This window comes from Plodia interpunctella, chromosome 16 (genome assembly GCF_027563975.2).
Source record: "Plodia interpunctella isolate USDA-ARS_2022_Savannah chromosome 16, ilPloInte3.2, whole genome shotgun sequence".
Taxonomy (NCBI): domain Eukaryota; kingdom Metazoa; phylum Arthropoda; class Insecta; order Lepidoptera; family Pyralidae; genus Plodia; species Plodia interpunctella.
Genome location: NC_071309.1, coordinates 4,923,130 through 4,934,615, shown reverse-complemented (window position 1 = coordinate 4,934,615; position 11,486 = coordinate 4,923,130). Strand labels below are relative to the sequence as shown.

The following is an 11,486-nucleotide window of genomic DNA, read 5'->3' as shown; positions in this document are numbered from 1 at the left end:
GCAGGACAAGGCCAAGCTCGACCGTAGGCGACCCATCTCCAGCACGTAGTTAGGTACCTCGCACTCTCTGATCAGTGAATTGATCAAATTGATTGCTTGTATCGTATTCAGTTGTTCGTGTATCTATTACATGATTAATAATTGTAGCATCATTCTCGAGGAGTGCTAGAAGCAGGGCAAAGCTAAGCTCCCATCTCCAGCCTCTCAGCTCGCAAATATCTGGCATTCTCTAGTTCAATAATGCTTATTTATATCATATTCAGTGGTTCAGGTAGCTCCGACATGATTGGGGTCGGCAGGTGGTCGAGCACACACAAACTTTTAGGTCCGTTTACTTGTAACCACACTTAAAAAAATAAAATCATACTTAATTCAATTTTTTTAGTACCTAATTAAGATTTAATTGAAGCATAATAATGCTGGAATGGCAGAGGCGTCCGGGTTCAAATCCCACACGAGTCCTATAGGTTTTCATCTACATTAAATTTAAAAATAATTAACGAATAGCTTTAAAATTAATTTGAAGGAAAAAAATAAATTCAGTTTCAATCATCTTTATTTCATTATACTTTTATACCTGTATAAGTACTAATAGTATACATCTACTCATATTAAGTTAGATAACAAGCAAAATTCTCGGAACTACTTATTAAAAAATTGGACTGATAGGTTCAAGGAATATATTAGGTAAAAAAAAATCTGTTTACGTAAAAGTTTAAAATAAAGTTTTCAATTATCATAAGCCTTTACGTATTTTTGTTTTGCTGCTGTGCTATAGAGATTTACATACACTTGGAATAGGTACTCAAACTTACTTAAAGGTAAATAAGTACACTGTGCTACTAACAATGTTCACGGTAATCATTATGTTATTACAATTGGGATATCTTACGGACACATCAACATAGAAAACATTAAAATAATGAACTGTTTTATTAGATTCAGTAATTCTGGAAACTTAGAGTAGATAACAATTACCTATACCTATACAATTTAATAAATTTATATTACCTGTTTGTACTTAATATAAAAAAAATAAGTGATAGTACTTATACATTTTAAGTTCTTTTTAAGTAGGTACAACATCGAAAATGGCGTCGATGATCAACGGACATAACATCAACTAGTAATAATACTTTAGAGGCTTCTAATTACAATATTATAAACTAGTAATATGAATGGAATTAATTTGACATTTATTAAAAACAGATATGTAGGTACATTGGAAATATACATTGTCTTAAGGTGTACATTGCTAAAACATCCTATAATTTTAAACAGTTTTTTGAGACCTTATACCTAGGTTAGTTCACATTAGGATGTTTGGATTCACCACGAAGCGATGACGGACGCCATTATTACAAAAGCATCTTCTGGGTGGGTCTTTTAGACCGTATGTATAATAATAAGATACAAGTTAAGTCAAGAAGCTGTAAAGCTTAAATATCACCTAATCCTCCATGTTTGAGAGAATCGCTTTTTTAGTATACTAATGAATTTTGCTTCGCAAACAGACTATTTTGTATTGTCTATGTAGATTGTAGACCATTTTAAAAATAATACATATTAGCACCTGAACGAATAAATAACAAGTAGGCAGCAATAGAATATAAGGACCTAATATTTACATAGTCGCAATGATAAAAAAAAATCATAAAAGATATTGAATATGAATTTAAATAAAATTAAATAAAGCAGTTTTAAATCGGATCTAAATGCCTCGAAATATCAAGATGGGTACGACATTTATTTCTTTACTCTGCACCTGGTTAAGCTCTAAAGTTGAAACTCCAGATGTGATAGATTTGTCATCCAAAAGATATTGATTACTATCTAAAATAATTAGTTCTTAGTTAATAATACATACCTATTTACAAAAACGCACACCATTGTGCAATAGCTGCCGACAATTGAAGGGGCAACGCATATCCCTATAAATTAGTTTAATATTAGTTTATTAACAAACAACAATTCATCCCACATACAGATTATAGTCAGTTTTTTGTACAACATTTTCTTTTCACACAGTTTAATTAGAAAAATTCATTTATTAAGAAGAAGGTAAATAGTCAAAAAAGATCTTAGTAACATCGCATTCCTATTATTATCTAATCAATAAAGAAAATGCCATAGTGATTTTCATCTACCTCAACATGAATATTTAACTCCATTTTATCAAATTTAAATAATAAAAAAAGATTATAGGCCTATATTATCTAGTTTTGAATCAATCATATTAAAAAAATATTTAATATCTAGTATCTATTGTTATTGAAAATGGCTAGTCGAAACGTTATGCATGGACATCTAGATTTTTTTAATTAATTGATAGAAGTCTCGCAGCCGTAATGTTGCCTTTGTCGATAAATATTTTAGTCTACATATTACTCAGTCTCATATTTGTTGGCGGTGATCAATGCGTGTTTAAGTTGCAATGCGTTGTTTCAGTCCTCGGAGTTCCAGTACGAGGTCGCTATCTCCCGCCACGAACCGTTTATCGATCCTCCTTTCTTTCGTTGATTCCTGCCAACAAAATAAACATGTGAAAATAGCCGTTCATTACAAAAAGAATATGATATTCAAGGGACCTGAAGAGAGTAGACAGCGTACGTTATAGGTACTAAGGTGTTATTTAGATGTAGAGTGGAGGTTTCCCGTGCACACTTCGACTGACCCGGCCTTTACTGCGCGAGTCACCCACCACCCCCGGCCCGGTTAGTCTATTTTTAGACATCGGTATTTTTCGTTTCGTGAGTTCTATAACTACTACTATATTATTTATTGCCAATCAATACGAACTTGTATAACATAAATTGAGTTTAAAATGATAATAAAATAATCTTACTTTGGTAAATGTGTCTTTGGTGTTCGCCGCCAATAACTTGACGATTTTATCGTAGTATCCTGTTTCCCTTTTATGCCCCATGTTAAAATGACTTGCATGCTTTGTGGTTTGTCCTTGAGGGGGAATCGCGACCTCCTTTTGGCCTAATTTGGGGTCTACTGTACTTAGTGTAGGTGCACTAGTTGTTAGGCTTCTTTTGTTTCCATTCCAGTTTATGAAACCTTCATCAGATGCGTAATCATAATCATCAACTTTCGGAACAGTTTTTGGAACATGGTATAGTGGCTGACCAGCTAAGGCCTTGAGTTCTCGGACATCTTCGTCTTCAGTATTTTTGTCTTCGTAATCAACAGGCGGGAAGGCTGCACGAGAATTTTCACGACGTCTTTGAGCATCTTGAGCCATTTGGGTAAGGATTAGATTATCTAAGAAAGCAGCGCTAACATCATCGACATCACTGCTTCGCCATCGTGAATTTGCATCATTTTCGAACCAAGTTTCTTGGCCAATTGGCAGCGCTGCAAGTCTTTCTTCTTGTCTTTTAGGGCCATCATTGGCAAAGAAATGTTCATAGGGGTCGTACACGTATGGGTATGGCATTTGACCATAGACTTCTGGAACACTTATTGCTGGAGCATCGTAATAATATTGAACTTTCGGCGCGTAATAATATTCATCGTCAGGATATTCTCTTGGACCTTGTGGTGGATACCACGCTTGCACAGGATACGCCTTCACATGCGTTACTAGGTAGCCAATTAAGACTGTATACCATCTAAAACAATTGAAAAAAAATCTAGATATACTCAATATGCATAATTCAGAATAAACTTATTTTTTTAAAATCTAGTCAATTTCAAAATACACATATAAACTTAATTCGGAAATCTTGATTGGATTAATTAATTTTGCAAAAAGCACTTTAATTAATTAATTTCCACCCACCTTAAATTCGGGAGATGCATGTTGTATTCACACAGTTTGTTGTTGCTCCCAGTGTTTCCAGAACGAGACTACGTGGGCATGGAGAGTCGGGCGGCTTTATAAGCGACTCGCCCACGCAAGCCGCCCACACGTTCTGAATGAACATCCCCCTGGTCGTACCCCGTGTGGCCTCACCCCCCGTCCGCGGCCTTTCCAACTGCTCCCCTCAACCCCTGCCATTCTTCTATCGATCCAGCCCGCAGGTTGTATTCATCTTGCAAAACTGTTACGTTGCCTTTCCGTACTTATACTGCACACACAATCTCAGGTTGTAAGTGAATAAAACGTTATACAAAAAATAATAATAACTAAATAATATCTAAAACGTTTATTCAGGAACTAGATTTTTTACTGACACAATCACACAGGCAAAGCAGAAATGTATATCCCATATTCATTTACTACCTACCTGTAGGTAGTCTTCTTTGTTACAGAACATTTGGTGAGTTCTTTTGCTGATTCAACTGAATATCTCTTTTTATGTAAATGACGTTTCTTCGTGCTTTCGCATATAAACGTATGTAGGTAATTATTCATTAAGATAAATTAAGAAAAATGCAAAATCTTACACTTCGTATACCAAAACAGGTGTTAGTGTAAGCGTTAAATATGTATGTCTACTAGCCTAGGTACAGTCAGCGTTAAAATGATACACGCGTATCGTACAAATATATAAAGACGATATTTCAAACATCATGCCAGCACATAAAATATCTTACTATTTATTATTTAGAGTTTATATGAGTAGTCAGAGTGTTAAAAAGTGAAAAAAAAAACTTTTTCGTAGCTGGATAAGAAAATCAGTTATGAATAAGGATTAAATAGTCCTATTTGAAAACAAATTATAAAACATTCGAAGAAATTTCTTTTTTGTAGCTAGTTATGAAAATGAAAATGGATTAAAGGAACAACACGAGAATGCTACTTTAGAAGCTCATATTATTTTCTCTTTGATTCCCTGTGATACGCGTTTCTTCTTACTTTGAACGGCCTTCCATTGTCTAATATCATCATTTCCATCATTTTGATATTGACGCTGACTATACTTGAGAGCGCGTATAGCGTACTGATGCTATATGTTATATGCTATATGTTCCTTACACATTCCGGTATGATCCGCCTGTCTTGATCCACTTTTGGATTCAAGGATACTTTTTCCTTCCTTTCGTTTGTTAGTTTGTTCTTTTGTCACGTTGATCCAGAGCAAGCGATTTTCTTTGAGTAAGTACCTATAGGCATGGGAAGTTTTGTTTGATGATTACCTGATGAACGGTTATTAGCATTATAGTGGTCGGCGAAAGCGTACCTATTTAGTTCTTGATTCCTAGTTCTTTTAAAAAGTTATAATTAGTTACTAAGCCAGAGTGGGTGTATTGCGCAGATTAAAATATAGTTAGCTGAAAGTTCTCGAATAACGACCACGTTCTATAGAACGTGTGGTACTTACAGTTAAACAATGGTGAATCTTGGCTTCTGATTGGAGAGAGTTCCAGATTCTTCTATTCTGCGCGCTGTTGGTTCGCCAGTTGCTTCCAATTTTCAAAGCCTCCAAAGCGTCACTAAAAGGTTCTATAGAGGTATAGGTTTGATAGAGGGAATGGAAAACCACAGTGCAAATGCATATATATATATATATAATGCATAAAGATTAAAACATCGACAAAGAATTGTTTGTAGCTAGCTCATAAGAAGCGATAAAGTACTTCTTGGTAAATACGGAATTTATACCAGCGCGTGTATTAATAGGTACCTACCTAGTGCTATTTATTTTTATACAATCTGGTACAGCTTAGGTCTCATCCTAAGTAATAATTATGTAGTTGATAAGTTAGTGGTGTGTATCAAAAATCTTATTGACACTATTTACAAAACTGTTTTTAAAGGATTTCAGAGTATGAAATATAATATTTCTTTTATTATTTTTCCAGCAAGTCCTGTCAACATGTTACATAAAAACTTCGAAAAGCTTCTTCGTGTTTTGGCAGGATTCGATAACAAAGATAGGTTTGAAGGGAGGACCTCCTTCATGGGGTAGGTCAGGGGACGGGGGTTTTTACAATTCGGGTGCATTTCGGTGCAGCCAAAAGTGCGCGGAACTTCCAACAAACAGGGGGTCGATGGCCGACTGGCGCCTTATGTATGACAATGGAGTCACCACTTCCTAATCAATTAAATGTGTCTATTCTAGAAAAAAAAATGTTGTAGTTGTGTAATCTAACTAAATAAATATTATAATTAACCTAACTAGGGAATATAAACTTTCCAAATGTTTTCATGTAAATTCACATGTTCATATGTATTGCGGAACCACATTAAAAACCAATATTTTTAATGTGGCTTCGTAATGCAATATGAATAAGTAAGTATAAGTACTATTACTTACCTTATACTTGTACAGGGTGCTAGAATTGTTGTATTGCCAATCTGAAGTATGGAGAAATTACTTCAAGAAGTATTATTCATTTTAGAAGGAATTTATTCTGTTCACGTAATTATCGTACTGAAGAGCAAGTTTGTGATATTTTATTTTCAATTTGATTTGGATTAAGGATCTTAGAGGTTCACAAAGGTAAATCTCATATTTGTGATTCTACGCAAAACAGAACAGTAATTTATTATGTAAGAAAGTATTTTTCCGCTCTAGTTGCGAAAGATGCATTGATTAATCATTAGGTATCTTCCACCTAAGTTATAAATAAAACTAGGGCACCTGGATAGCCCTGGAAGCTAAGGAACGAGATTATAAAATCTGTGTCAGGCCGACGAACTGGGTCGGTGGTTAAGCTCCATGATATGATGATAGTGTGCAGATTGCAATATTTTATAACTTCATAGGGTTCCGTCCAACTAGTGACAAATAAGCAAGTAACGTTTGGAGCCAAAACGTCTGGGTTCACAATTATTTTGATATGAGGTTGATGTTAGGAAACCGTCGTAAAATTTCAGCGTATCTTCAAATTTTTAATATTTCCAGGTCTTCCTGGCGTCATAACCATGAATGCAACTTTGATTACGCTCGGTAAATTTAGCAAATAAATATTCATGTAACGAATTGAATATGATAAGCTGACATAAACCCAAATAAATATCTCATGCGTTTAAGAAGTTTACATACATATTGTATTCTACTCAAGGGATGAATTTTTTCGTGGCTTTTACAGAAAACTCTACACTTTCAAGAAACATATTAAGGAAAGTATGTCTCAGAATTAGAATAAGCAATTGCAAGATAAGATATATCCTTGATTCTAGTTACCTAATCAGTTCGTCGTAAGATTTCAAAGTGAACAGAAATGTTTCAGACTTTGACCATTAGTTCTAAGTAGCAGAAAAAAATATCGTTGGTCATAATAACACGCTGTATCTACAACATTAAACCCACACACTACTGTTTCGCAGATGAAACGCCCACATTTTTGTTCAAGAGAATAGATAAATATATTCATGATATTGGATACAATGAAAAGATCACATTTTCCACTCCTATAAAGCTGGTGTTCTTTTTGATGTAGTAAATAAACCAATTTCTGATGTATTACATCTTGGTTGCAGATGCATAAATAAAACACGATATTATGGTTAGTAGGAATTGCATAAATAAAACACGAATTATGGTTAGTAACAAAGTATTTCATTTGTCAAACAAAGAAATTTGTGACGATTTGTATTTATTTTACAAGCATATATTTTGCTTATAATGTATGTATGCATGTATGCAAGTGCAATTAAAGCTAAATATATCTTCAACCGATTGAGCTGAAATACAATTGGATTAATAATTCATTAACTGATGGTGTACTTATGTTATTTTTGTCGTGTACCTATCATCCAAAAATATTTTTTTTTATCTCTGGTGACAACATGCTAAAAAGTTTGTGTCAAAAGGTATTTATATTCCTAGCTGTTTGCAGCGGCTTCAGTTCTGAAACAATTGGATCGATTTTATATCCTATCAATGAATCGAAATTTTAAATTTTAAAAAATATTTCATAGGTAAAAAAACATGTCGTAACTAAATCATTAAAAAATGCATATTTAGAAAAAATGTTTATAAAAAAAAATGCATCTTAAGAAAAATAAAACCAGTCTGAAAATAATAAATAAAAAGTGTTAAATGTATTGAAACATTTGAATATTGTTTAAAATTTAGGTCTGAAAGCGCAAATTTGAATTCAGTATATACTGCGTCTTCTAGGTTCTTTATACAATTACTTGGAACTGCGCAGTCTCGTTAGCTATCTCTTTTACTCTTTACTGGAGAGTATTCTATTCCATTCGTATTCTTAGGGGGTAGCTGGTTCTATTTTTAGGCGACATAAAATTACTATTCAGCTTGTTATTTTTCAGTTTTAAATTATAAGTTTTTCCGATAGTAATGATTTTGAATTTTTTACCTATTTAGTTTTACACTAATAAAAATCAAAAAGGTTCTTAGGGTATTCCAATCTAACAATTGGGAACAAGGAAAGGGACTCGTAGACCACTACTTGAATGCGGTAAAGGAAATCATTTTGTATTTGAATAGTGGGAATTGGCCGTTAATTATCGTTTAGGAATACCGGCATACTGGGGAACTATTTTGCTGACAGTAGTTTGACAATCAGGATGACGTGGGAAATTTCAACTTTGTAGGAAAAATTCAACTTGCAAGTGTTTTTAAGACAGACAGGTGAATAACAATAAAAGTTTGTAAAAATGCATACATATTTATGATCCAGTTGCCAAGTTGTAATTAAATGTTGCTTGCAAGTTCAGGTCAGTTTCAGATAGTTGACATTCTGGGTGAAGAGATTTGGCATTTAGAAATATTTACTTAACTATAATCAATACAAACGGGAAATTCGTGTATGCCTTGGCCCGCGAGCAAAAGCTAGAAGTCTGTACAGGAACTGGACTTAGCCATATACTTTCGTACATTTAACATTTTCGCATCTCGTCGCTACTCTTTGTCTCAATGAGGACGTGATATTAGTCATTACGACAACGCTCATAGGGTGAAAGATCCTGGCGAGGCCCTTAACTGTTCCGCGAAATGTGTGCAAATTGATTACCACAAAGTCTGCTTTAAAGCGAGCGGACATGACCATGACAAAATAATGTAGTTGTATGCTGTAGTAACATTCGCCCATTTTCAAAATATCTAATTTGGACTTCACTGCAAAGTCGGTCTTTATTACCGCATATAAAGACCCATGATAGGACACGTTCGGTGACTTTGGGAAAAGTACCATGGCATGTGCATAGCTTTAAAAGTTTGTTAATTTTACAAGTAAATTGTGTGTATAAAGTTGAACAAACATGTTTAGTAACTTGTGAATAATGGAAGGTCGTTTCGAAGATCCAGTATGTAACGAACGTCGATATACTACCTAACATACTAGGTAGATGACTAAGTCATAACAGTTTTTGGTTCTATTCCATTCATGAACGCTTTTACGTCATCTCCCGGCCCACTGTGGAGGCACGGTGCCCCCCCCCCCCCAGAGCTGCAGGGGGGTGACGTCAAACCATGCAACAAGTGTTCCTACAGAAATGTATTGGGTTAGTCTCTAAATACTCAGAACAAGGCTATTTTTAACCGATAGAAGGGCCAATTGTGGTATTGATAACCTAGAATAAAATTTACGTAATACTATACGGGTTAAAATAATACCTTTAATGTTAACATGGACGTTAGATATAGAAGGGTTGTTTGTTTTATATTAAAATAAATGATGATACATGAAGGTAGCTATTTCTTAATGAGCATTTAATACGCGTCAACAGCGTTTTTTTTTTAAATTAAAAGTCAGCTTGTATATTATGTTTAAAAATATAGGTAAAAACGTGGGACATTTAAGAGGTTAAAAAAAAGTAGGACACGTCATCAAAAGCTTAAAAAATGTTTAAAAATATTTTTATTATATTTTAGAAACTTCAGAAGGAATATTTTTATTGTAGTGGAGCACATTGACCATTTGACGAAGTTTTTTTTGTTGCGTTAATCAATGCAAGCTCTTATGAAAATTAAGCATTGTACATTTATCGTAGGACCGTGATTACAGTTAATATTCACTACACTTGTGGTCGATAAGTACTTTATTATTATTTCAACATGAAGTATATGAGGGGAAGCACAGAGGCATCTCTATCAACTCTAGCGAACTCAATTTTATTCATAGGCGCCCTCTGTTGGCGTACGAAAGCAACGAAGAGAAAAGCTAGGTGATCATGAATCATGAACCCAGTTCCAAAAAGTACAGATCCGTGCGTAATGATTCCGGATATTTACATAGATGTCCTTTTTGTAAATTGTATTGAGAGCGCCATTGCTCCATTGTACTCCGTTGTTTTGACGTACGTCGCAGAAATTGTATGGAGATTCGACGCACGTCAACCCACGTCAGTTTCAAAACCAATAAAAACAACGGAGCACAATATCGTGCGAGCGCAATGTGGCTAAGGGGAATTGTTATCACTTCACGTTAATTTAAATTTCGATTTAAGTTCGAATTCACAAATCACTTATTGCGCTAAGATATCTCCATCAATCAATCAATCAATAATATATTTGTCAAACGTAAGTACAATTGTACAGATGTAACATTATTTGGTAATTAGTCTTGCATGTTAAAATTAAATCTTGGGTTGTTTATTTGTTGCTGTAATCTGATAAAAAAACGTAAATTACATTTTCTATTTTAGCAAATCGCCTCCGTAAGTAGATACTCGTATAATATGCAAAATAATTTTCGTTTATAGACAATATATACCAAATTTAATTCTTGGCATTAATTTTAATCGGGGTTAAAAAGATGTTGGATGTATTCGTTAATACATTCAACATCTTCCTGACGCCAATAAATAATATTTGTTATGTTTTTTCTTTGATAAATTCTACAAGTATCTTCACCGTTGGCCTCTTGGGAGGTATATCGAGAGGGAAAGAAAAGATAAATTTGCAAAAAATATGAGTACTTATAAATTGGTGTTCAAAGAAAAATCTTAAACCTACATATTTTACCGACTATGACTATGGAAAAATAAATAAATGAGGAGCGCGCTATTTATCACAAAATAAAAAAGAAATATTTAATTTACGTCACAAGATTACAAAAAAATGTGAGTTTATTTATAGTCTTAATGTAATAAATATCTAATATAGCTGTGAAAAACTTGAGGATCTATTTAAATTTAAGCTTTTATATTGATTAGAAATTTTATTGTAAATTTTTAGTGCCATACATTCAGATTGAATCTTGTTGTGCTCATCATAAGAAAGAATTTGGAAAAACAAATGTTAAAATTTGTATCTTATATTTGTTATTTTTATAAGTTCTTAGTTTAGGAGTTCTCGATTTTGGTAATACTTTTATGTGCACTATCCGATCAAGGTTAACATAATAATATATCTATATTTATGCATATAAGTGAGCTATGTTAGTACATAGGAGATTAAAAAAAAGTCTTTATTGGACTAATAGAAGCCAAAACTCCCTCCCGTCAAAAAGTCAAGGTGCCATTCCAGCTAGGTTAGGTATCCTATCTCAAACCATGAGAAATTTTTTTCGAAATCCATCTGAAATATCTATCTTTCCACCCTTACTAACTAAAGCGATTCTCTGAAACAAAACAACTGTTAACGTAACTAATAAGAAAATAATAAAATTTTAACGTA

The 11,486-nt window shown here is 33.6% G+C and overlaps 1 protein-coding gene across 1 annotated transcript; it reads right to left on the bottom strand.

The window, feature by feature from the left end:
- Positions 1–541: 541 nt before the first annotated feature.
- LOC128676340 (uncharacterized) lies at positions 542–3,948 on the bottom strand. Its single transcript, XM_053756402.1, has 3 exons — positions 3,791–3,948; positions 2,846–3,620; positions 542–2,523 (listed from the first exon to the last, which is right to left on the bottom strand). The coding sequence occupies exons 1-3, from the start codon at positions 3,808–3,810 to the stop codon at positions 2,425–2,427; spliced, it is 894 nt and encodes a 297-aa protein (XP_053612377.1). The 5' UTR covers positions 3,811–3,948; the 3' UTR covers positions 542–2,424.
- Between the last annotated feature and the right edge of the window lie 7,538 nt (positions 3,949–11,486).